This window comes from Peromyscus californicus, unplaced genomic scaffold, assembly GCF_007827085.1.
Source record: "Peromyscus californicus insignis strain IS unplaced genomic scaffold, ASM782708v3 Scaffold_6__1_contigs__length_162567912, whole genome shotgun sequence".
In the NCBI taxonomy this organism is placed as follows: domain Eukaryota; kingdom Metazoa; phylum Chordata; class Mammalia; order Rodentia; family Cricetidae; genus Peromyscus; species Peromyscus californicus.
Window position 1 is genome coordinate 87,681,610 of NW_026294584.1, and position 26,777 is coordinate 87,708,386.

Genomic DNA, 26,777 nt, shown 5'->3' on the forward strand with positions numbered 1-26,777 from the left:
TACTCTTAGGGACACTGAAAGGTCTTTATTGCCCGCCAGCCACCAGCAGGGTCCTCTGGGTCTCTCTAACCCACTCTCAGGACCCCTGAGATGCAGCCACAGTCCAGCTCTCTCCTCCCAGGGGATCAAGGTGCTTCTGGAGCAGATGTCGCAGAAGGCCCTCACGGGGACCAAGCAGCATTTCTGTGGAGGAGGACAGGAGAGGGCCCCTCTTGGCACACATCAGGGAGGGTTACCCCTGAAGAGTAGTGGGGGGTGAGAGGGGCTCTAAGTGGGGATGGTGCCCGTGGCAAAGAGCACAATAAGGATGATGATGATAAGGACAATCACACAGATGATGACAATCATCTTCACATTCTTCCACCAGAACTTCCGGGCCACCTTCTGCGATGTTGTCTTGAAGTGTTCAGACTGTTAGGGACAAAATGAAGTCATGACCCAGTGAGTCCTTCCTTCAGAACGAGAGTACAGGTGGAGGCCCACATGCCATAGTGTAGATGTTTACATTGTAAATTGAAGTGAGGACCTGAAACACAGACTGGAGCTACGGTATAGCTACCTCAAAATAAACAAACAAACAAATAAATCTTTCCTGTTACAATGGGAATGGAAAGATATTTTTGTTTTGTTCTGCTGAAACAACGTTTCTCTGTGTAACAGCCCTGACTTTCCTGGAACTTGCTTTGTAGACCAGACTGGCCTCAAACTCAGAATGATACGCCTGCCTCCACCTCCGAGTGCTGGGATGAAAGGTGTACTCCACCATGTCCAGCTGTGGGAATGGAAAGGCTTTTAAAATATTTTTATAACATTGGTTGGTGTCTCTGTGTTGACATATGCACCACACCGCTCACGTGGTGGGCAGAGGACAATTCACAGGAACGGTACTCATTTTCCATTCTGTGTCCTGGGGATTGAACTCATGGAATCAGGCATGATGATAAGAGTCTATACCCCTGGAGCTATCTCTCTGGGGTTTTGTCTGTCTGTTTGTTTTGTTTTTAACTTTTGAGACAGGGTCTCACTATGTATCCCTGACTGTCCTGGAACTTCGGAGATCTGTCTATCTCTGCCTGCTGAGTGCCACAGTGCACTACCCTCCTACCTCGATACATCCCTTTCCACAACAAGCTGTAAGCCAAGTTCAGGGTTAGAATTCTTGAGCTCGTGGGCATCCCTTTGAGCATGGCAGGGGCCAGGACTTCCCTTCCTTCCTTTTTCCTTCTTTCTAGCCAGGATCTCATATAGCAAAGACTGGCCTCCACTCCTATGTAGAAAAGGATGACCTTGAACTTTTAAAAGTCTGTCCTTCCACCAAACACGTGCATCTCAGGTACGGAACTCGAGTCCTTAGGCTCGGCAGCAAGTGCCTTCACCCCCTGAGCCATCTTGATGGCCTGGCTTTGAACTTCTGGTCCTCTTGCTGCTACCTTCCAAGAGCTGGGATTATAGGCATGTACCACAATACTCTGTTTATATGTTGTCAGGGACTGAACCCAGGGTTTCACGAATTCTAGTCAAGAACTCTACCACCTGAGCCATATCCAGCCTCCCTTCTTTTTCTTGCCTCCCCCCCACTGGCCTGCACACTGAGGGGTGTTTTACATATGCTCACAATCCAGGTTTGTTTGGTAGGCAGAGCCATCTGGCCTTTGGAGAGCGGACCCACAGACGGAGGGGTACAGGAATGTGCTCCAGATGGGTACATCTCCTGGCTCTATGACACTTTGTCTTCTAGGGACTGTGGAAGCTGGAGGAAGAATCAGGGCACTACAGAACGTTGAGAGAGTAAGAAAAGGCCTCCTGCTCCCCCAAGTTTACTTACAGACACAAAGTCTCTGTGTACCCGGCTTACGCTGCAGGAGACACTAGATTCCATGATTACACCTGGGGCCCAGAAAGCCAGAGTTCTCCACAGCATGTGGAAACTGAGGCTCCAGCCTTGGCTGATGCCGGACTTCCTGCCTCCCTGAGCAGCTGGCCTAAGCAAGATGTGTAGGAGATATTATTCTGGCCTTTGGCAGGCAGAGGGATCCTGGGATCAAAGAATTTCACTGTTCTTCCTAGTTGTGTTTTAAACAGACTCAGCAAAACTCTGTTTTCCCACTCCCAGCCTAATAACTCGTGGAAAATGCTGAAAGCCAAGGACCGCTTCCCCGGTGCTCAGAGGTTTGCCTTGGGGACGTCAACTCCAAAGGACTGTCAAGGGCTTCAAAAGAAGAATCAGCTTCGTGGCCCAAAGAAGCCTAAGAATGCAGCAGTTGACTGAGCTATCTCAGGAAAGGCTCTGTAGGTGGACCCCCCGACCAAGCCCAAATGGACCCACTCACTGGGCTCTGCACCAGTCAGCCGTGTAGCAAGGAACCAGAAGAGGGGACTCAACAGCTCCCTCCAGCCCCCCGCAAACTCTCCCCGGTGAGATCTCTCCGTCTATCCCAGTCTGCTCCCCATCTCACCGTGGCTTCCAAGTCCTCGGTCTTGTTTCGGAGATGGTCCAAGTTTTCCCCTCGGGCCAAGATTCTCTCCACATTCTGGGTCATGATATTCTTGACTCCCTCCACCTCACTCTGCAGGTTCCTAACTCGGTCATTTCCGGCACCCCCACTGGCTTCCTCCTGGATGTCAATACAGGGGTTAATTAGACCAAGCAGCGAGGATCCAAGAGGCTAGAGGAGGTTGGAAGAGCTAAAGCAGATTTTAGCCATTTCTAATACTTTACAAAGAGAATGTTCTTTGTCTATGTTCACGGGTGGGTGTGTGCGCGCGTGCACGCACATGTGTGTAACCTGGCATGGAGGGTCAGAGATCAGCTGTCAGAGGTCAGGTGTCATTCCACAGGAGCCTTCCACCTTGCTTTTTTTTTTTCCCCCCTCAGAGGCTGGGTCTCTCCCGTTGGCCTGGGGCTCTCAGATTAGGCTAGCCAGCAAGCCCCAGGGATCAGCCTATCTCCACCATCCCAGTGCTGGGAGCCATCACACCTAGTGCTTGTGGCCACCACACCTGGATTTTTTTTTTTTAAATGTGGATCTGGGGATCCAACTCCAACCTCCGTTCTTACGTGGCAAGCACTTACCCACTGAGCCACCCCACCAGCTTTATTTATTTACTTATTTATCTGAGACAGGGTCTCATAGAGCCTAGGAAGGCCTCAAACTTCCTTCCTAAACAGGATGACCTTGAACAACTGATCCTCCTGTCTCTACCTTCCCCGGTGCTGGGGTTACAGGTGTGTGCCCCACCACTCCTGGTTTATGAGCTGCTGGGGATGGAACCCAGAGCGTCACGCATGCCAGGCAAACATTCTACCAATTGAGCCACACTCAGTCCTGCCTAAGTGCCATATATGTGTATTATCTATCAGTGGGTGTGGGCTGGGGATATGCATGCACACCACAGCGTTCATGGGGAGGTCAGAGGGAAACTTTCACCAGCAGATCGTCTTCTGCAGTGGCTGCGGATGGAAGTGGGAGGGATCTTGAACTCAGGCTGGCAGGCTTGCACTGCAGGCGCCTTTACCTGCCAAGCCATTTTGGCTGCCACAGAAGTGTGTTTTTAAGTCCCAGAAGATGAGATTTTATTCTGGACTGTCATCCGCCTTCTTTGGGGGGGGGATTTTCAGGGTCCCTGACAAGGAAAATCAACACACACCTGTCCCTATTTCCACTCTCCACAAAGGCCGGGGAGATGACACAGCTGGCCTTTCAGTTTCCCCCAGCAGTGCACAGACAAGTCCTGTTAACCGGTCTCCACGCCACCCTCTTTCCCATCCTGGTGGGTTCTCACTAAAAGTGTGAGAGCTGGCCAGCAGAGCACCCTTGCCTGGCCCAATCCGAGTGCCTCTCCAGACAGCTGTTGGTGAGTTGTTCTGGTTCCGGCCTGCTGCGCAGTGTAACCGCGGTTCAGTGGCTGTGGCCCCCAGAAGGCGTCATGTGCCGTTGGACCGCACCTTCTGCTTTAGCGCCTGGTGTAGGCCACACACCACCGCCTGCTTATGTAGATACTGAAAGTCCTCCCTGCTGCGGTCTCTCTATCCAGGAGGCCTCTAGATAAGGCTTTTGAACTCGGAGGGAAAAGGCATGGACTCCTCCTCCCTTAGTGACCCAGGGGGCCTCAGGTACCAGCCACGGGTGTGGGCTGAAGCTAGATTGTCTGGGAGAACCGACGCCTGGCTGTTTTACCAACCCCGGCGCTGTTGCTAATGTTTCTAGAGAAGGGGCTGCTGTTGGTGGCCAGGCAGATCCTTTGGGTGTCTGCATATATACAGCGCGAGGCTAAGGGGGAGAACACTCCAGCCCGCTGGGCTGGAATCTGAGCTCCAAAAAGCAGGGGCACTTGTGGCCCAGTAATGTCACAACACCGGGCTCAGGCCCAGCTGGAGGAGGCGGAGGAGGGGGAGGGCGCGGCGCAGCAGCTTGGCTTGGAATTCGGGCCCCCCCCCAGCCCCCACCGAAACCCTGATCGGATCCAGCTCCGAGGTCACAGGAGGAAGGCGGTGGAGAAGTGTCAGGAACCCCTGGCCCGGAGCGCAGAGCTATTTGTGGACGAGTTGTCAAAAGTAAAGGGACAGAGGCAGCGCCGGCCCAATAGGGCCAGCCCTCTGACTGTCGCCAACTTACCTATCTGGACACAGGCAACCCCCAGGCCCAATCCCCCTCTCGTAGCCCCCCTAAATCTCTCTTTTCCTAGTCCCCCACGCCACTCACCATGTCTCGGAGCACTTGGGCCTCTCAAAGCAGTACTCGCCTAGTCTGTTTCCACTCAAGGCAGCCACAGCTTCACTTCCTGCTTACTCCAACTTTCTGCCCGCCTCCTGCCCATCCCGCGACTCCAGCCTCTCCAGCTCCTGCCACACCTAACTGCAGGTTTCTCCAGGTAGGCGTCCGCTCTCTGCTGCCCTCCCAGTCTCCTCCCAAACAAAAGCTTAAGCTTAAAGCAACAGAGCACTCTGGACGGGGCGGGGGCGGGAGGGGGCGGGGGCGGGGGGGGGCAGGGGGGGAGCGTCTAAGTCGTCCAGAAGGTGAAAAGAAAGGATCAACCAACCCTCCTAAGTTTTCAGAAACCCGTGACCTCTCCTTTTTATGCTTCAGAGAAGTAATTCTAGTTTTCAGGGACTTAAATTAGCCTTGTTCAGATAGAAATGAATGTCCGGGCGAAGATATCTCCTAGGCGACCTTTGTCCCCCGGGGCCATCCTGGGTGAGAAGAAAGCACTAAAATCTCCAGAAAACGGGGCTGGAGAGATGGGTCAGCAGTTAAGAGCACCCGCTTCTCTTGCAGAGGATGGAAGTTCAGTTCCCTGCACCCACATCTGCAGCTCACAAATGCCTGTAACTGCAGATGGGGGGGGGGGCAGGGGTGGTGGTTGGGGGGACTGGGTGCCCTCTTCTGGCCTCTGTGGGTATGTGAACACACATGCGCATACACACTCATGCCCATATTTAAAATCTTTAAAATCTCTGGGTAAGTCCCAAGCTGGCCTTGAGGGAATCTTGGTCCTCCTCTTCCCAGGGCTTTTCAGGTGCTGAGGCTGACCTTAGGCAGTGGGAGGAGGGCAGGGCAGGTCACCTTAGCAGTGTCGCAGGACAGAAGATAATCAGGAAGTGATAGCTCACTCACCAGCCCCTCCTTCCCTTCTGGAGTTCCCTCCAAAGGTCACCATGGGGGTTGGTGACCCTGGTCACTTGTCACAGATTTGTCCAGTGGATTAGGAGGGGGCCCGGGGTGAAGGGTTTTTCCACCACATGTGGCTCTCCGCCAGAGAAAATCTGCTCTTCTCCGGATGGAGTTTGTCAAGACAGAACAATAACAGGGCACCAAGAGAACAGACATTCCTTCCCACCCCAGAAGAAATAACAACGCCAAGGAGGAAATCTTAGCTCCTCCAACAAATAAGAGCCTAAGGGGGAGGGGGGGAGGCTTTAGTAAATTTAGAATCCCTGTATCATTTTGAGAAACTTTTGTGTTTTCCCTTGGGCATGCTCAGGGACTCATGGACGAACTGCATCCCCAAACACTGCACTGTTAGCTTTACAGAACTAAATCAAAGCAACTAGTAACACTTTTTAAATAGATCTTTTTTTAAAGGATTTCTAATTATGTGTATGTGTGTGTATGTCTGAGGTCAGAGGTGTCAGGTTCCCTGGTGAGTTAAAGGCAGTTGTGAGCTGTCTGATGTAGGAGCTGGGAACTGAACTCTCTCTGCAAGGGTATGCTGTGGGATTTGTACACTGTGTGAAGAGGTATTGCTGTGATGGTTGTAATAAAAAGCTGACTGGCCAATAGCTAGGCGGGAGGTGTAGGCAGGACTTTGGGGGCGAAGCGGGGGGGGGGGGGGGGGGGGGGGGGATGAAGAGGAGGAGGAATCTAGGCACACAGCAGAGCCAGGAGACATGGAGAGGAAACAAGAGGTGCAAGATGGAAGAGAGGTAACACCATGTGATAGAACATAGATTAATATAAATGGGATAATTTAAGTTATAAGAGCTAGTTAGGAACAAGCCTAAGCTATAGGCCACGCTTTCATAGATAATAAGTATTTGTGTCATTACTCGGGAGCTGGCAGGTGGGACAGAAAAAGATCCCTTACAAGAGTAATGCCTGTTCTCAGCTGCTGAGCTATCTCTCCAGCTCCTTCATAACGCCAGAATATTGCACAACCTCTTTCTTTCCCAGTAAAGCAAAAGAAAAATCTAGAATAAACAGGAATGAGATTACAACAGAGAATGTCATTTCTACACCCGATCTTAGCCAAAAGGCCAAGAGGTGAGGAGAATGTCAGTTCTAGATGAGGTCTTTAGGGTATTGCGATCTCTCATCAAGAGGCAGGACTCAAGTGGTCAGAGGAAGGATTGGGGCCTGGAGAGATGGCCCATCCATTAAAAGCATGTGCTATTCTTCCAGAGGACCCAAATTTGATTGCCAGCACCCATATCAGGCAGCTTGTTACCTGTAACTCTAGCTCCAAGGGATTTCATGCCCTCTTCTGGCCCCAGTAGACCCTATACTTATGTGCACAAGTACGCACACACACAGACATACACAATTAAAGAATAAGCCGGGCGGTGGTGGCGCACACCTTTAATCCCAGCACTCGGGAGGCAGAGTCAGGCGGATCTCTGTGAGTTCGAGGCCAGCCTGGGCTACCAAGTGAGTCCCAGGAAAGGCGCAAAGCTACACAGAGAAACCCTGTCTCGAAAAACCAAAAAAAAAAAAAAAAAGAATAATAATAATAAGCAAGTGGATCTCTGTGAGTCTGATGCCAGCCTGGTGTTCTTATCCAGTTCCAGGCCAACTAGGGCTATGTGATGAGATTGTCAAAAAATAATAAAAGCTAAATTAAATTAAATATTTTTTAAAAGGAAGAATTATATTTTAATATAATATAATTATATTTTAAAAGAGTCATCTTAAACTGCAGGGGTGTCTACAAGATAAAACCCACCTAGGCTAAGTATGGTTGCAAATGCCTTTAATCCCAGCACTTGGGAAGCAGAGGCAGGAGGATATCAGTGAGTCTGAAACTGGCTGGTCTACAAAGTGAGTTCCAGAACCTCCATAGAGAGACTCTGTCTTAAAAAAAAAAAAAAAAAAAAAGGTGGGGATGGATCTCTCAGCAACAGAGTGTTTACCTAGAACGTTTGGAGTCCTAGGTTCTGTCCCAAGACCTCCCACCCCCAAATCCTTGTTCCCTACTTGTACTGTCCAATACAACATTGACTACATGTGGCCATTGAGCATTCACAGTATGGCTAGTGAGAACTGAGGCCATAAAAGGCATGTCACGTTTCAAAAACTTAGTATAAAATGATACTTTCATAAATTTCATTAATATTTTATAGCCTGGTGTGCTGTTCCATACATATAATCCCAGAATTCAGGAATCTGAGGCTGGGACAATCACATTCAAGGCTACCTCAGGCTTCATAGGCAGACCATGTTTTCAATCGATCAATCAACCAATCAATCCATCAATCAACCAACCAACTGATGGCATGTTGAAATGATGTTTTTGGATACATTCAGTTAACAGAAAGATACACATGTACCGCCAAGCTTGCTTTCATATGGTGCTGGGTTCAAATCTAATGCTTCCCGCAGCGCCAGCTGAGGACCATCTGAGCTACACCTCCAGCTTCTTACAGTTTTTATTTAACTAGTTGAAAAAACTAAACTGCACAACTAATAAAAACTTCATTCCTTTTTCCTTGGAGGTGGGTGCTGGAGTCAGGGTCATTTGAACCCAGGGTCAGGTGCATGCTAGGTAAGAGCCTACTGTCAAGTCACACCTTCAGTCTCATTTCATTTCATTATTTTTAAAGACTTAGAAGGTGCTGGAATCCCTGGAACTGTTGTGAGCCACCTGATGTGGGTGTGGCCAACTGAATTTAGGGCAGTTTGTACTCTCAACTATGAGCAACCTCTCCAGTCCTCTCTTTTGGATTTATTATTTTTTATTTTATTTTATATTTTCAGACGGAGTCTCATAATGTAACTCAAGTAGCCTGAAATATGATATGTCATCCAGGCTGACCTGAAACTCACAGTGATCTTCCCTCCTCAGAGTCCTAAATTTGGGGATTATAGGTGTGAGCCAAATGTAACATGAATTCCTAAAAATGGTCTTTTAATAAAAAAAAAACCCAGAGCCAGATATTGGGGTAAATGCTAAAAGATCGGAGAGACAAAGGAACATGCCACTGCCACGTCATACCTCCAGGACTCCACAGCCTGAAAAAGCTTCAGTTCCTGTCTCCTTGTGCCTTCCTTATATAATTTTCTCCACTCAACCATATCACTTCCTTCTTAATGCTGGGATTAAAGGTGTGTGACTCCCATGTGCTGGGGTTAAAGGTGTGTGCCACTACTGTCTGCCTCTGTTTCTCTCCTAGACTGAGTCAATCTTATGTAGTCCAGGGTGGCTTTGAACTCACAGAGATCCAGACAGATCTCTGCTTCCCTAGTGCTGGGATTAAAGGCGTGTGCTACCACTGCCTGGCTTCTGTGTTTAATCTAGTGGCTTGTTCTGTTCTCTGATCTTCAGGCAAATTTTATTAGGGTACACAATACATCACCACAGCCAAATGTCCAAGTGTTCCTCCCTCCCCCCTTACCTCCCATAGAACTCCCCAGACTCTGGACTGACTGGGTATAGCCTGTTGAGATAGTTTTCTGTGGGCTTTTGTTTCTAGAAGGAAGAGGATGCTCTGCTTCAGTAACTTTTCTGTGCCTCTTGCTAAGGTGTGATTTTTTTTCTCCCTGACACCAGGTCTTAGGTAGCCTGGCTGGCCTGGAGCTCACCAGGCAGCTGAGAATGATCCTGCTGTCTTCACCCCACTGGTGCTGGGATTACAGGCTCCCAATGCATACCCGGGGAGAGGGAACTCACCCTGAGTGACAGCAGCTTTGTAAGGAATGAGGGCAGTAGGCCGTAGGTCAGGCTAGGGAAGCCGTGGTTTAAGGATGGTTTCAGTCTCTAGTGAACGGAAGACTTGGGATCCTCGGCTGTGCTGCCGACTCAGCTGGGGAAACCTCAGTTTCCCTCTGGAGCTTTCAGTTTCTGGTTCTGCAAACAGGAAGGGGAGTGAAGACTACTTGCAAAATCACTTCTTATGCTGAGCACGTGGCTCACTCCTGTGATCCCAGTGTGTGAAGGCCAAGCAGGAGGATGGCTTACTGTGAGTTTGAGGCCAGCCTGAGCTACACGATGAGCTTGCGGCCAGCCTAGGCTAACAGAGTCTCACAAACAAAAACAAAAAAAAAGTCAGGCATGGTAGCAAATTCCTGTACTCTTAGTACTGGAGAGGCAGAGGCAAAAAGGATCAGGAGTTCAAGGCTAGCCTCAGCTATATAGCTATAGCCAGACTCTGTCTAAAAACAAGCAGAACAGGGGCTGGAGAGGTGGCTCAGAGGTTAAGAGCACTGCTTGCTCTTCCAAAGGTCCTGAGTTCAATTCCCAGCAACCACATGGTGGCTCACAACCATCTGTAATGAGATCTGGTGCCCTCTTCTGGCCTGCAGGGATATGTGCAGATGGAAAACTATACATAATAAATAAATAAATCTTTAGAAAAAAAAAACAAAAAACAAACAAGCAGAACAAATGAGAAAAACAGCAAGTGAGGGAAGGGGAGAAAACGGAGTGATAAAATAGGGAAGGGGAGTATTACAGCCTAAGAGGACAGCTGTTTCTAGGCCGGCCGGGTTACATATCAAGACTTCGTCTCTTAACAAAGGTGGACGTGATGGTTCATGCATGCAATTCTAGCAGTCGAGCAACAGGGGACAGGATCACTTTGAGTTGGAGGCCAGCCTGGGCTACATAATGAGTTCCAGGCTAGACTGGGCTAAAGAGTAAGAAAGTCTTGGTCTTGCCGAACGGTGGTGGCACACGCTTTTAATCCCAGCACTCGGGAGGCAGAGGCAGGCGGATCTCTGTGAGTTCGAGGTCAGCCTGGGCTACAGAGTGAGTTCCAGGACAGGCACAAAGCTACACAGAGAAACCCTGTCTCAAAAAAAAAAAAAAAAAAGGAAGTCTTGGTCTCAAAAACAAACAAATTCAACCAAACAATCATACTTCAGTCTAGATGCCGGGCTTGGGGAGAGCCAGGGAGCTTAGTCTCCTTTGGATGACAAGTTAAATGCCCTGTGTGATTGCGGTTCAGGAAGGCCTGTTGTTCAGGAGAAATGTGTGGTGGGTCTGTCACATTTAGGGCCACTTTCATGCTTTACATGCTTCCTTTGTCAAGTTGTTTTGTAGGATAGCCTTGTTTTTTGTCTGATATTTAAAAATAAAACTATCTTGGGAAGAAATTCAAACAAAATAAAAACGAGGCGGCTGGTGTGGGGTGTGGTGACACATGCCTGTAAAGCCTCCACATTGGAGGGGGCAGTGGTAAGGCAGGAGAGCTAGCCTGGGCTACAGTGTAAGCCAACAAACAAAAAAATGAAGCAAGCATAGAAGCCAGGGCTTGGGCATAGCTCTGTGACTGTTTTTCTAGCCCAAGCCAAGTCCTGGGTTTGATCCCAGCACCATGCCTGGGGCTGTCCATCTCTTCATTCATTCTTGGTCATTTTGTATGCTCACTCCCTTCTTTCGACCAACTCCAGCTTCCCAGTGGCTAGAACATGGTCTCTGCTCTAGACAACTCCCTCCATTTCCAAACCTACCTTTCTGGTCCCATCCATTCCTTTAGAGACTACTTGCTGTGTCCCCCAAACAGACTTGAGTAAATTCACCTTGCCTCCCAGTTAAAGGCAGACTTTCTGGGTGTCTGCCCACTTTCCCAAGCTTCCAGGAAGCAGCCTTCTCAGCCCTACCCATGCCCTCCTCAAACACTCATTTCTGCTGAAGGGCTTCTTCATTCCTTGGGCCTGTGGAAATTCTTTTCATATTTCTTTATTTCTGGAATTCCCCACGGGACTGAATTTGCTTCCTCCTCCCTCATCTCTATCAATTTCCTTTTTCACACGCGTGCATGTAGCTGCATACACATTCTGCTTCTCCAAAACTTCCCCTTTTTATTTATTGTTGCTTGAAACTGTATTTGGCTATATAATCTTAGTTAGCCTTGAATTTATTTATTTATTTTTTAAAGATTTATTTATTTATTATGTATTCAGTGTTCTGCCTGCATGTATGCATGCATGCCAGAAGAGGGCACCAGATCTCATTACAGATGGTTGTGAGTAACCATGTAGTTGCTGGGACTTGAACTCCGGACCTCTGCAAGAGCAGCCTGTGCTCTTAACCTCTGAGTCATCTCTCTAGCCCCTTAGCCTTGAATTTATGATAATCTGCCTGCCTCAACCTTGCCAGTCCTAGGTTTACCATCATGGGGCACCTTGTCTGGTTTATATTTAAATTCTGAAACACAGTACTAGTTTTAATTTTTTTTTATTTTTTATTTTTTTTTAAGATGGATCTCTGAATTTGAGGACAGCCTGGTTTACATAGTAAGCTCCTGGCCAGCCAAGACTATATACTGAGACCATCTCAAAAAACAAACAAAACAGACAAACACAGAACCTCACAAAACACTGAAGCCAAGTAGCATTTATCTGGGAACTGTTTGGACATACTGCCCCAGAGCACCCTAAAACAGTGCATGAGGCAAAGGCAGGGGCTTCTTTTGTTTTGCTCTTAACTGGGGATTTCCAGAGTGGCTTTTGGAGGCAGTTGTTGCTTGGGCAGACATCCTAAATTGCAAACCTTCCTGTTAGTTATTGAGGGTACTCCTGCTGAGAAATGTCGAAGGCCAGCAGATACTGGCTTCAGTTGTTTACCCAAGCCTATTGGAACATTCTGTGGTTTAACTTTTTAGCAGGTCTGCGCGCAGGCCTTTTGCAATCTCCCAAATCCACTTTAAAAACATCTTAATTGCTAGGCGTGGGTAGTGGCGTGGCACCTGCCATCCCAGCTACTTACGAGGCTAAAGTCAGCCTGCAACATAGAAAGATCACATCTCAAACTTAAAAAGACAGAAAGGCCTGGCACAAGAGTGGTGGTGCACACTTGCAGTCTCAGCTCCCAGAAGCCACAAGTGGAGAGATAAATAAATACTGGGCTAGCCTGGGCTGCTTCAGGAGGCCCTGTCTGAAAAAAAAATATTAGTTTTAATGATTTAATTTTCCTTGGCAGATGGCAGGGGCTGTGTCCTCGTTTTGTGTTATATGACATAGCTTCCTCTTAAGACAACTCATTCAATGTTTTGGATGTTAAAGTTAGAGCGAATAAGGTGAATTAGGGAATCACTTGAGCAGCGGAGCTGTACCACCAGCCCAAATTCAAAACAAACAAACAGAAACTTCCTTGATTTTCTACGCCTAGTTCATTTTCCCAGTGCTCCCACAGAATTCATTTAATGTTTATGACTCCCTACGTCACAACAGTGGTACCACTAGAGTTCTTAGGGGCAAAGCCTGGGCTCTAAAAGCTCCCGAAAGCTAGGCTTGGCCACCAACCCCAGTACACCAATTAAAGAGACAAGTGACAGAAACAGAAAAATGGAGATGGATCCAATGTGTCCACATCGGAGAGAGGAACAAATAAAGAGGTCCCGTGACCACAAGTCCACCTTTAGAGCACTGACTGCCCTGAGGGTCAGATTCCAATAGAGGGCAAGACAGCATACAGACTGAGCAGTCCTGGTCAGTATGCACGCCCCCCTCATCATGGACCCCTCACTGCCTCTACTCAAGTCTGGCCCATGGTGTCCTCTGATAAGGAGTCAGAATTCTGTGAAATCTCTCCTGGGAGGCAACTTCTTCCTGGCTGACACCAGACTTCAGCCTGTCCCTTACTCTAGCTTGGGAATCCTGGAGAAATTGTAATTCTTTGGAACCAATAGTCTGATAGCCTAGGGAGGGGCACAAGTGTCTCTCTTTAGCAGATCTTCACTCCTATTAAGTAGATGGTTACAGAAGGTGCCTATTATTTCCATACCATTAATTTTTTTACATTCGTGTGTGTGTGTGTGTGTGTGTGTGTGCGCGTGTGTGTGTGCGTGCGCGTGTGCGTGCGTGCGTGTGTGTGTGTGTGTGTGTGTGTGTGTGTGTGTGTGTGTGTATGTGCTGGAGTGGAGATCAGAGGACAACTTGCAGGAATTGATTGTCTCCTTCCACTAAGTGGGTCGCAAGGATCAAATCGGGTCATTAGGCTTGGAAGCAGTCACTGAGCCATCCCCAGCCTTTGTATTGTCTTAGTCAGTGTTCTGTCGCTGTGAAGAGACTCCATGACCATGGCAACTCTTACAAAGGAAAGCATTGAATTGGGGGCTTGCTTACAGCTTCAGAGGCTTAGTCCCTCGTCATGGTGGGGAGTCCGCATGGTGGCACACAGGCAGGCATGGTGCTGGAGAGGTAGTGAGAGCTTTACATGCAGATTCTCAAGTAGCAAGCGGAGACCCTGAGCCTGGCATGGGCTTTTGAACTCGCCTCCTCCAATAAGGCCACACCTCTTAATCTTCCCAGGAGTCCACCAACTGGGAACCACGCATCCCACATATATGAACCTCTGGGGGTCATTCTTACCAAACCACCACAGTTATTGTTATTATTTTTAGTCCTGTGGCTTGAACTAGGACTTCATGCTTGCTAAGCACACACTTCTACTCAACCCCACTCTCCATCCCCCCAGTCTATTGATTGTTCTTGTCCTCCCCCTCCTCCTCCCCCTTTGCTGTTTAGACAGAGCCTCGTATAGTCCAGGCTGGTCTCCAATTCAATATGTAGCCAAGGATGGCCTTGAACTCCTTACCCTCCTCCCTCTACCTGCCAAGTCCTGGGATTACAAGAGTGAGCCACTTGTATGTAACAGACCAGAAGGTTAAACTTGGTGGAATTAACTTTGGGTGGGTGGGTACTTCTGAAGCTTAAACTCGGAGCCTCATGCATGTTAGGCAACTACTTTACCACTGAGCTACACAACCCAGAACCATCATTGTGCATGGTCCTAGAAGAGTCAATACAAACTTTCCAAGCTGCACTAACTCCCGTTGGGCCCCAGGTTTGTTTTTTTTTTTTTATTTTCTGTGTACAGATGTTTTGCCTGTTGAGTCACAGTTTGATAGTGATTGAGAGACCCATCTCTTATAGGTCTGTAGCTTCCAAAGTGATGTGACCTGCCTTGCCTGTTAGGATAACCTAGCAGTGGACATGTCCTCAACAGCAGGAACACTATTGACCTAGTGATTCCAGCTGCCAAACACATCTGGCCCCAGTAACCCCTGCTTTTATGTCTACATCTGCCAGCCGTGGTGCTCAGGGTGGCTCAGAGCTCCTGGGGACTTCAAGGACAACAGCTACAATAACGCTGCCGTGTTGACATTCGCATTGGTGATGCTGGCAGCATAGAAAGAAGAAGGAGGCAGAGGCAGCAAAGTGGAATAGTATCCATTCGTGTGCCTTACTGTCCCACATTTGCTATAGTTATTTACTTGTGTGTTCATTTATTCATTTTATGGTTTTTGTTTTGTTTTGTTTCGGAGACAATGTCACATGTAGCCTAGACTAGCTCCAAACTTCCTACTCAGCTAAGAATGACCTTGAATTCTTCATCCTCCTGCTTCTACCTCCCAAGTGCTGGGATTACATGCCTGACTTGAAATTTTTTGTCTGTTTTATTAATCTTACATTTATTTATTAAAATTTTTAAATGATTTACTTTTAAGGCCAAGACTGACGGCACTTAAATCCCAGTACTTGGGAGGCAGATGCAGGTGGGTCACTGTGAATTCAAGGACAGCCTGCACTATGAAGTGTATTCCAAGCAGGTCATACCTACATAGTGAGATTTTATTTCTTTGCATGGTTGTGTACTCTTGGAGACCAGAAGAGGGCATCAGATCCCTTAGAGCTGAAGATGCAGGTGTCTGTTTCTCTGATTTCTTTCTTGGGCCGTTTATCATTTGTATGTAGGAGAGCCACTGGTTTTTTTGAGTTAATTTTGTATCCTGCCACATTACTGAAGGTGTTTATTAGCTGTAGGAGTTCCCTGGTAGAATTTTTGGGGTCACTTATGTATACTGTCATATCATCTGCAAATCAAGAAAGTTTGACTTCTTCCTTTTCAATTTGTATTCCCTTGATCTCCTTTTGTTGTCTTATTGCTCTAGCTAGTACTTTGAGTACTATATTGAATAGATATGGAGAGAATGGACAGCCTTGTCTTGTTCCTGGTTTTAGTGGAATCGCTTTGGGTTTCTCTCCATTTAATTTGATGTTGGCTGTTGGCTTGCTGTAAATTGCCTTTATTATGTTTAGATATGTTCCTTGTATTCCTGGTCTCTCCAAGACCTTTATCATGAAGGAGTGTTGGATTTTGTAAAAGGCTTTTTCAGTATCTAATGAGATGATCATGTGGCTTTTTTCTTTCAATTTGTTTATATGGTGTATTACGTTGACAGATTTTCGTATGTTGAACCATCCTTGCATCCCTGGGATGAAGCCTACTTGATCATGATGGATAAGTTTTTTGATGTGTTCATGGATTTGGTTTGCCAGTATTTTATTGAGTATTTTTGCATCAGTGTTCATGAGGGATATTAGTCTGTAATTCTCTTTCTTTGTTGCATCTTTGTGTGGTTTGGGTATCAGGGTAACTGTAGTCTCATATAAAAGAGTTTGATGATGTTCCTTCTGTTTCTATTGTGTGGAACAATTTGAAGAGTATTAGAATTAGCTCTTCTTTGAAATTCTGGTAGAATTCTGAGCTGAAACCATCTGGTCCTGAGTTGTTTTGTTGTTGTTGTTTGTTTTGGTTAAGAGACTTTTAATGACTGTTTCTATTTCCTTAGGGGTTATAGGTCTATTTAAATTGTTTATCTGATCTTTATTTAATTTTGGTATGTAGTACCTATTGAGAAAACTGTCCATTTCTTTTAGGTTTTCCAATTTTGTGGAGTCCAGGTTTTTGAAGTATGCCCTGATGATTCTCTGGATTTCCTCATTGTCTGTTGTTATGTCTCCCTTTTCATTTCTGATTTTGTTAATTTGGATGCTCTCTCTCTCTGCTTTTTGGTTAGTTTGGATAGGGGTTTGTCTATCTGGTTGATTTTCTCAAAGAACCAGCTCTTTGTTTCATTGATTCTTTGTATTGTTCTCTTTGTTTCTATTTTATTGATTTCAGCCCTCAATGTGATTATTTCCTGGCATCTATTCCTCCTGAGTGAGTTTGCTTCTTTTTGTTCTAGAGCTTTCAGGTGTGCTGTTAAGTTGCTAGTGTGAGAATTTCTCCAACTTCTTTATGTGGGCATTTAGTGCTATGAATTTTCCTCTTAGCACTGCTTTCATAGTGTCCCATAAGTTTGGGTATGTAGTATATTCATTTTCATTGATCTCTAGGAAGTCTTTAATTTTTTACTTTATTTCTTCCTTGAGCCATTGGTGATTCAGTTGAGCATTATTCAGTTTCTGTGAGATTGTAGGCTTTCTATAATTTTGTTGGTGTTGAAATCTAACTTTAAACCATGGTGGTCCAATAAAATATGGGAGGTTATTCCAATTTTTTTTGTATCTGTTGATATTTGCTTTGTGACTGAGTATATGGTTGATTTTAGAGAAGGTTCCATGGGATGCTGAGAAAAAGGTATATTCTTTTGTTAGGGTGGAATGTTCTATAGATATCTATTAAGTCCATTTGACTCATAACATCTGTTAGATCCCTCATGTCTCTTTTAGGTTTCTGTCTGGCAGACCTGTCCATTGGTGAGAGTGGGGTATTGAAGTCTCCCACTATTAATGTGTGGGGTTTGATGTGCAATTTAAGCTTTAGTATTGTTTCTTTTATACATGTGGATGCCCTTGTATTTGAGGCATAAATGTTCAGAATTGAGACTTCATCTTGGTGGATTTTCCTGTGATGAATATGTAACGTCCTTCTCAATCTCTTTTGATTTATTTTAGTTTGAAGTCAATTTTGTTAGATATTAGGATAGCTACACCAGCTTGCTTCTTAAGTCCATTTGATTAGAAAATCTTTCCCCAGCCTTTTACTCTGAAGTAGTGTCTGTCTTTGAAGTTGAGGTGTGTTTCTTGTATGCAGCAGAAGGATGGATCCTGTTTTCATATCCATTCTGTTAGCCTGTGTCTTTTTATAGGTGAATTAAGTCCATTGATATTAAAAGATGTTATTGACCAGTGATTGTTAATTCCTGTTATCTTTTTTTTTTTTTTTTTTTTGGTTTTTCGAGACAGGGTTTCTCTGTGTAGCTTTGCGCCTTTCCTGGAACTCACTCTGTAGCTCAGGCTGGCCTTGAACTCACAGAGATCCGCCTGGCTCTGCCTCCCAAGTGCTGGGATTAAAGGCGTGCGCCACCACCACCCGGCAATTCCTGTTATCTTTTGGTGGTAGTGTGTGTGTATTTCCCTTCTTTGGGATTTGCTGTTGTGGCGTTGTCTATTGCCTGTGTTTTCGTGGGTGCATTTGACTTTCTTAGGTTGGACTTTTCCTTCTAGTGCTTTCTATAGGGCTGAATTTGTGGCTAGGTATAGTTTAAATCTGTTTTTTTTTCTTCGGAATATCTTGTGCACTCTATCTATGGTGATTGAAAGTTTTGCTCGGTGTAGTAGCCTGGGCTGGAGATGCAGGTGTTTGTGGTGTTGGGTCCAAATTATGATCTTTTGGTAGAGCAGTAAATGCTAACTACTAAGTCATATTTCCAGCCTTCTTTCCTTCCTTCCTTCCTTCTTTCTTTTTTCCTTCCTTCCTTCCTTTTCTTTTAGATTATGTGTATGTGTGTGTGTCCCTGATACCCTCAGAGGCCAGACACATTGGATCACCCTGGAACCAGAGTAACAGTGGCTGTGAACCACTCAGTGTAGGTGCTGGGAATCAAACTTGAGACCTTTGAAAGAGAAGCAAGCACTCTTTTTTTTTTTTTTTTTTTGGTGTGGTTTTCCAAGATAGGGTTTCTCTGTGTAGTTTTGGTGTCTGTCCTGGATCTCACTCTGTAGACCAGGCTGGCCTCAGACTCACAGAGATCCGCCTGGCTCTGCCTCCCAAGTGCTGGGATTAAAGGTGTGTGCCACTACCACCTGGCTGAAGCAAGCACTCTTAACTGATAAGCTATATCTCCAGCCACCATATTGATTTTTTAAAAAATACTTTATTTTATTTTTATTTATTTTAAAATTTTAAATGCATGTGAGTGTTTTGCCTGAATGTATATCTGTGCAACATATGTGAGCCTGGTGCCTACAGAGGCCAGAAGTAGGTCTTGGATCCCCTAGAACTGGAGTTACAGATGGTTGTGAGCTTCCAAGTGGGTGCTGGGAATTCAACCCTGACCATCTGGAAGAGTAGTCAGTGCTCTTAACTGCTGAACTATCTCCCTAGTCCTCTTTATTCTACTTTTAATTAGTGTGTGTGTGTATATCTGTGTGTGTCTGTGTTTGTGTGTGTGTGCATGTGGATATGTGCACATGAATACACATGTCCATGGAGACCAGAAGCATCAGAGTTGGAGTTATAGGTGGTTGTGAATTGCCCAATTTGGGTGCAGGGAATTGAACTTTGGGTCTCTGAGAGAGCAATATGTGCTCTTTAACTACTGAGCCATCTTTGTATGCCCTCATTAATTTTCAAAATGGTGCTATATATCCCAGGCTGTTTCATTAAGTAACCCAGGATGATTGTGAACTTTTAATTCTCCTGCCTCCACCTCCCATGAAACCCAGGGTTTCATGCACATTAAGCAAGCATTCTACTAACTGAGCTACATCCCTAGCTCCCCAGATTACAATGTGGGTGTGTAGTTGTGTCTGTTTGTGTGTGAGAGGGGGTGCACATGCTATGGTGTGCATGTGGAGGTCAAAGGACAATCTCAGATGTTGGTTCTTAATATCCATCTTATTTGACAGGGTCTCTTGCTTTTCACAGTTGCTTAGGCAGATAAATTAGCTGGCCCTGCAAGCTTCCAGGAGTTCTCTGGTTTGTGTTTCCCATCTCTCCTTAAAATCACTGGGATTACAGATGCATACTTCTGGGTTTTATACAGGTTTAGGGACTCTAAACTCAGGTCTTCAGGCTTCCCACTGAGTCATCTCCCCAGCCTCAGCTTGCAACTCTTTTTATTTGAGCCTCACTAAGTAGCCTTGTTACCTCGAACATGCTACATAGACCATATCATCCTCAAATTCCTAGAGATCTGCCTACCTCTGCTTCCTAAGTGCTGCAGGTGGCATTGTGCCCAGCCCTCAGCTCAGAATTGTTAAAAAGTACCATTTTAATTTCCTTGGTTTTGGACTCTCGAGATAGAGTTTCATGATGCAGCCCTGGACATCCTGAAACTCCATAAGTAGACTTGGCTTTCGTGGAACTTGTAACAACCCCCTGCCTTTATCTCACACGTGCAAGGATTATTACCATATGCAACCATGCCCAATTTTTTAATAATGCCATTTTTGGCAGACATGGTGGCTCATGGTTTTAATTCCAGTATTCAGAGGCAGGTAGATCTCTGTGAATTTGAGGCTAGCCTAGTCTACATAGCAAGTTTCAGGACAGCCAGGGCTACATAGAGAGATCCTGTTTTAAAAAATAATAATAATAATACCATTTTCAATTATGAATGCCCTTGATGAGCTGGGATTTGACTCACTAGTAAAGCATTTGTCTATTATGTGCAATGTCCTAGGTTGAATCCCTCAGTACCAAAGACAATTTACTTTGCTGAGTGTAGTGGTATATGCCTCAAAGCACTTGGAAGACTAAGGCAGGAGGATCACAAATTCAGTGTCTGCCTGGCATACAGAATGAATTCAAGGCCAGCCTAGGAAATTTATGGAAACACTGTCTTAAAATAATAAGTTTCAAAAAGGCTGAGGATATAGCTCAGTGGTAGAGTGCTTGCTGAGCACACAGAAAGCTATGGTTCCTAACCTCCAGTGCTGTTCAAAACAAATAAAGAGGGCTGGGGGACGGCTTGGTGGGTAAAATCACTTGCTGTGCAAGCCTGATAACCCAAGCTGGGCTCCGCGGAATCAACATAAAAGCTGAATGAAAAGGAACAAGCAGCTGTAATCCCAGTATGCTCTCAGGAGGAGACTGGAAACAGAGGCAGGAGAATCTCAGGATGCTTGCAAACCAGACAGCCTGGCTTTCGCTGCAGCAACGAGACCCGTCTAAGGGTGGAAGGTGGAGACCAGCACCTTAAGGTGATCCTCTGGCCTCGACAAGTGCTCTCACACGCGCACACACAGACAAGCACACCCCCATACACAAACAATAAATAAATAAAACCATTTTTACAGTATGGATAGGTGTGGTACTAGAGAAGAATCTACAGTGATTAAAAAAGGCTATTAAATTGATTTTTCCTCTTATCCAGTTAAATATGTGCATGACCCTATTTCCTTCATATCTTTTAACTAACATTTCAAAACAGATTGAATAGAGAAGCTAATATAAGATTGTAGCTATGTTTAACTAACAAAAATGTAAGAGAACTGTATATAAAACAACACTGAGTTTTGTGGGAAATATACTTTTGGGGTTGATGGAAGAAAAATAAGCCAGTACTAGCAGAGCTATTAGCTGATCAGCTGCCCAGTGACAGTTTACTCCATTCACGTAGGTGCTAGAAGAAGAAATGGGTGCTGGCTGCTTCTTCTGTCAACTCGACACCATCTGGAGTCATTTGCCCAAGCCTGTGGGGGCATTTTTCTTGATGGATGGCTGATGTGGGAAGGCCCAGTTCACTGTGGGTGGTGCCACCCCAGGGTAGGTGATCCAGCGTTCTAGCAGGAGCTAGTTCCAGCCAGGAGCTAGCAAGTCAGTAAGCAGCACTCCTTCAGGACCTCTGCTTCAGTTTCTGCCTCCAGGTTCCTGCCTTGTGTTCCCACCCTGATGTCACTCAGTGATGGACTGTGATGCGGAACTGGAAGCTGACACCAACTTTTCCTCCCTGAGGTGCTTTTCGTCATGGTGTTTCATCACAGCAACAGAAATCTAACTACACAATGTAATGCAAAAATAATGCGTTTTCTGTTCTGCTGGTATAAACTCAACACCAACTTCAGATACATCAGCCATGAGCATAAAGTGCATCATGTAGCCACACATCTCTAACACAAGACAAGAATGGATGCTGCCAGAGTAATGTCACTTCCGTTGATGGATGCTAAGCAACTATTTCTCTCGACCTCAGGTTATTTCTTCAGCTTGTCAGAGCAGTGAGGAATGGTTGTCTCATAACCAAGTTAGAGTGATGGCATTGGCTCTAATGCACATGTTCCAGTGTGTGTGCATGTGTGTACACATGTGTGCATGCGGGTGTAGCCCAGATGTTAATGGCTGGTATCTTCTTCTTCTTCTTTTTTTTTTTTTTTTGGATTTTTTTTCAAGACAGGGTTTCTCTGTGTAGCTTTGGAGCCTGTCCTGGAACTCACTCTGTAGTCCAGGCTGGCCTCGAACTCACCGAGATCCACCTGCCTCTGCCTCCTGAGTACTGGAATTATAGGCGTATGCTATTCATTTATTATTTTTATTTTATGTGTTTGTTTTACCTGCATGTATGTCTGTACACCATGTGCATGCAGTGCCTCAGGAGGACACAAGAGGAAGTTAGAGATGGTTGTGAACCATCACGTGGTTGCCGGGAACCAAATCTTGGTTTCTGCAACAGTAATAAGTGCTCTTAACCATTGAACACCATCTCTCCAGCCTCCACCTGATCTTTCTGAGACCGAGTCTTTTGATGAACTGCTTAGTGATTGCTTCAGTGAGCCCTGGCTATCATCTTTCTGTCTCCATCCCTTAGGACCAGGAGCACAGAGTCAGGCCTGGTTTTTATGAGTGTGAGGTATCCAAACTCAGATACTGTGTTTGCTCTGCAGACCTCTTACCCTGCTACACATGTTCCATTTTTTAAAGATTTAGTTTATTTATTAAATTATGTGTGTGCCTCTGTGTGTGGGTATGTAAATATGAGTTCAGGTACCTATGGGGGCCAGAAGAAGGCATTAGATCCCCTAGAGCCGGAGTCACAGGAAACTGTGAGCCACCTGGCATGGATGCTGGGATCCAAACTGTGGTCTTTTCTAAGAGCAGCACGTGTTCTTAGTCCCTGAACCATCTCTCCAGTCACCCTCTGTTCCATTAAAAAAAAAACAACTTTTTTTTTCCCTGAATCTTGGGCAATTGTTCTCTTGTAACTATTTTGCAGTTCCTCAAAGCTGTTTTTGTTCAAAGCTGGAAGAACTAAGTCTTCTCATATGAGCATGTAATGAATGGGCAGGGATTAACAAAAGCAAAAGGATGAGGTCTCACAGGAAACATCCAGGTAAGAAGATTAAAACAGGAATGGTGATTTAAAGTTCATTCCACCTATGATTCAGGTTATTCCGACTTGAAGGCATGTTTCTGAGTCTATTCTTGAACTTACCCGTCTGCTTTATAGACCCCTGCAGTCCACCACTAGGAGGTCATTTTGGTTTGGATCACAAAGCAGTGAACAAATGGATTAATGGACTTTAGAAATAGCTAAAGTGAGGGTGTAGAGATGGCTCCGCAGTTAAAGGCAGTGGCTGCTCTTCCAGAACCCAAGTTCAGTTCCACTGGGCATCGATAACTCCCTGTAAATCTAGCCCCCGGGGATCTGATCTGATCTGGCTTCTGTGGGCACATACATGGCATACACATGACACACACATATATGTATACCTAAATTAAAAAAAAAAACAGTTAAAACAGAAAAACATTGTGACTTCACAGTGTCAAGACAAATGCTGCCAGGGCTCTGAATATCTGAATGATGCTTTTGTTTTTTGTTTTTTGAGTCGGGGTTTCTCTGTGTAGCCCTGGCTGTACTGGAACTCTCTCTGTAAACCAGACTGGCCTTGAACTCAGAGATCCACCTGCCTCTGCCTCCTGAATGCTGGGATTAAAGGTGTGTGTCACCACTACCTAGCCTGATAAATTCTTGTTATAAATGCAATTTTGTGTGATTTGTAGGGAAATGAATTGTCAAAAAGAATACATCACTTTGATGTGGGATTTTTTTTTTTTTAAGATTTATTTATTATGTATACAATGTTCTGTCTGCATGTATGCCTGCAGGCCAGAAGAGGGCGCCAGATCTCATTACAGATGGTTGTGAGCCACCATGTGGTTGCTGGGAATTGAACTCAGGACCTCTGGAAGAACAGTCGGTGCTCTTAACCTCTGAGCCATCTCTCCAGCCCTGATGTGGGATATTATCAGGTCCCACAATTGTAGCTTGTCAACGAAACAGATAAACAGGGCCTGACGGACACTGCCAGAGGGTCACTGGCCAGATCCCACAGAGCAGATCAAAGGCCAGTTTCTTATTAATCTGTTCTACAGGCATACTCTATGCTTGTCACCTGGCCTCTCCATATCTCAATATGTGCTCAAAAGTCAAGCCAAAACTTTTTTAAAATACAAGATTTATTTTTTTGTTTTACCTGCATGTATGTGTGTGTGTATCATGTGTGTGCCTGATGCCTGAACAGGCCAGGACATCGGATCCCTTTGAATTGTAGTTACAGATGGTTGTGAGCATCCATATGGGTGCTGAGAATCAAACCCAGGTCCTCTGGAAGAGAAGCCAGTGCTTTTAATTACTGAGCCATCTCTCCAATCCCTTCTCTGAGCACTGAGGAAGGATTGTCTTCATTTTCACACCAGGTCTGCCACCAAGTGTTTGGTTCTGAGGAGGCCTGTCTCTTGAGGACTGTCTTAGTTAGGGTTTCTATTGCTGTGAAGAGACACCACGACCACAGCAACTCTTAAAAAGGGAAACATTTAATTGGGGTGGCTTGTATTTTTAGAGGTTTAGTCCATTATTGTCATGGCAAGAAGCAAGGTAGCATTCAGGCAGACATGATACTAGAGCAGGAGATGAGAGTCCTTATATCTTGACTCACAGGCAACACCTCAGACAAACCTTTTGGACAAGGACAAAAAGCAGCCACATTCTTCACCAAAATATCACAAGAGCAATCTCTAGGCAACATACTAAAATTCTTCTCTGAAACCTCTTTAACCTGCTCCCCACTACACACACAGAGTTCAAATCACTTTTGTTTTGTTTTGTTTGAGACAGGGTTTCTCTGTGTAGCTTTGGAGCCTGTCCTGGAACTTCCTTTGGAGACCAGGCTGGCCTTGAACTCACAGAGATCCACCTGCCTCTGGAATTCTTTAATGTGTGCCACCATTGACCAGCTCAAATCACTCTTATCACCACTGTTTTCCACGCCCCTAGTAGTATGGCTCATTAAGCAATGCTTAAAGCATTCCACTGCTTTCCTAACCCAAAGTACCAAAGTCCAAATTCCTCCAAACAAAAGCATGGTCAGGCCTTTCACAGCAGTATCGTAGTCCCTGGTACCAACTTCTGTCTTAGTCAGGGTTTCTGTTGCTGTGAAGAGACACCATGACCATGGCAACTCTTATAAAGGACAACATTTAATTGTGGTGGCTCAATTACAGGTCAGAGGTTCAGTCCATTATCATCATGATGGGACACGGTGGTGTGCAGGCAGATGTGGTGCTGAAGAGGTAGCTAAGTGTCCTACATCTTGGATTGCAGGCAACAGGAAGTGGTCTGTCTCATTGGGTGTAGCTTGAGCATAGGAGACCTCAAAGCCCATCCCCACAGTGACACACTTCCTCCAACAAGGACACATCTCCCATTAGTGCCACTCTCTTTGGGGGCCATCTTCTTTTACACCACTACAAAGGCCTTATGGTTGGGTCTGAAATATACTTATTTTCCACAAAAGATTGTAGTACTTGCTGGATCAAACACAAGGCCTCACACATGCTAGACCAGTGACCTATTATGTTACAGATGTAATTTACCTAAACATGTAATAATTCTTTAATTGTGTTTGAATAAGTCAACAGACATGTATATATGTGTATGTTATATAATTTTGGGTTTTTTTTTTTGTTTGCTTGTTTTGTTTTCTCTTTTTATATAGGTTGGTCTGGAACTTACTATATACCTGAGGACAACCTTGAACTCCCAATACTCCTGGCTCCACCTTCTGAGTGTTGGCTTGCACCACCACGTTTAGCATTGATGTATATTTTTTGAAATTTATTTTTATTATTTTTAGTTACGTGTGTAGGTCTGTGTGAGGGAATGTGCACATGATTGCAGGTGCCCTCAGAGGCCAGAGGCCTGGAATCCCCCAGGAACTGGAGTTAAAGAGAGTCCTCTCTACAAGAGCAAGACTAAACACGCTCTGAACTGCTGCCATCTCTCCACACCTAGATACTCATTTAAAAATCTTCTCAATGTAAAGCTCTTCAAAATAGGATCTGGAAAGACACTCAGTTGCTACTCTGCAGAAGACACAGGTCTATTCCTAGCACCACATTCTGGGGCTCATAACCCATTGTAACTCCAGCTATAGGTTATCTGACACTCTCTTCTGGCCTTTGTGGGCACCTGCACACACAAGGCATATAGATACACAAATACACACATTAATAAAAAGAGATCTTTAAAAACATCTTCAAGCCGGGCGGTGGTGGCGCACGCCTTTAATCCCAGCACTCGGGAGGCAGAGCCAGGCGGATCTCTGTGAGTTCGAGGCCAGCCTGGGCTACCAAGTGAGTTCCAGGAAAGGCGCAAAGCTACACAGAGAAACCCTGTCTCGAAAAACCAAAAAAAAAAAAAAAAAAAATCTTCAAAGCTGGGATTGTAGCTCAGACATACAGTGCTTGCCTAGTGTACTCTAGGATTTGGGTTTGAGTCCCAGCATTACACACACATACACACACTTCAAAAAAAAAAAAAAAAAAAGCCAGAACTCACAGCACATGTCTGTAATACCAGGACTCAGGAGGTAGAAGCAACAGAATTGATAGTTCATGGTAACCCTCACCTACAGTGTTTGAGCCAGCCTGGGCTACATGAGACCCTATCTCGAAACAAAACAAAAATAAACACAGAAAACTAGTTTCCTCTGTTTCCAAAGGTGTAAAAGTGTCCTGAGACCAAAATGTTGGTGAAGCATCCTGTTCTGGGTGCTTTTCCTTATTCTGTGGGCCACCTCCAGCAGGGAATTGAATGTTACAACTGTATTCCGGACCCTCTGACTGATGGCTGGACTCACAGCGCTTGCTCTGCATCTCTCCTTTGTTTCACCTTCCTGCTGCTTTCAAACCTAGGGGTTCTTTTAGGTACAGAAAGGTTGGCACACTAGCCTTAAATAGAGGCAGTTCTTCCAAGTGCATCCTTAACTCTCCAGTGTGTGGGAAAGTCTGCCCTTTAGCCCACTCGATTTACTTTATTTTAATGCCAGGAA

At 45.5% G+C, this 26,777-nt stretch overlaps 1 protein-coding gene and 1 long non-coding RNA gene across 2 annotated transcripts; one reads left to right on the top strand and one right to left on the bottom strand.

The window, feature by feature from the left end:
- On the bottom strand, positions 1 to 4,942 carry Vamp8 (vesicle associated membrane protein 8). Its single transcript, XM_052719043.1, has 3 exons — positions 4,704 to 4,942; positions 2,457 to 2,615; positions 1 to 411 (listed from the first exon to the last, which is right to left on the bottom strand). The coding sequence occupies exons 1-3, from the start codon at positions 4,704 to 4,706 to the stop codon at positions 268 to 270; spliced, it is 306 nt and encodes a 101-aa protein (XP_052575003.1). The 5' UTR covers positions 4,707 to 4,942; the 3' UTR covers positions 1 to 267.
- Positions 4,761 to 25,434, top strand: LOC128098219 (uncharacterized). The gene is made up of 3 exons (XR_008214168.1): positions 4,761 to 4,872; positions 21,071 to 21,643; positions 22,661 to 25,434. It is a non-coding gene; the product is annotated as an uncharacterized LOC128098219 (long non-coding RNA).
- The last annotated feature ends 1,343 nt before the right edge of the window (positions 25,435 to 26,777 follow it).

Coding starts and splice junctions, on each gene's coding strand:
- Vamp8 (XM_052719043.1), bottom strand. Junction 412..2,456: donor CCGAGGACTTGGAAGCCACG/GTGAGATGGGGA, acceptor TGTCCCTAACAG/TCTGAACACTTCAAGACAAC.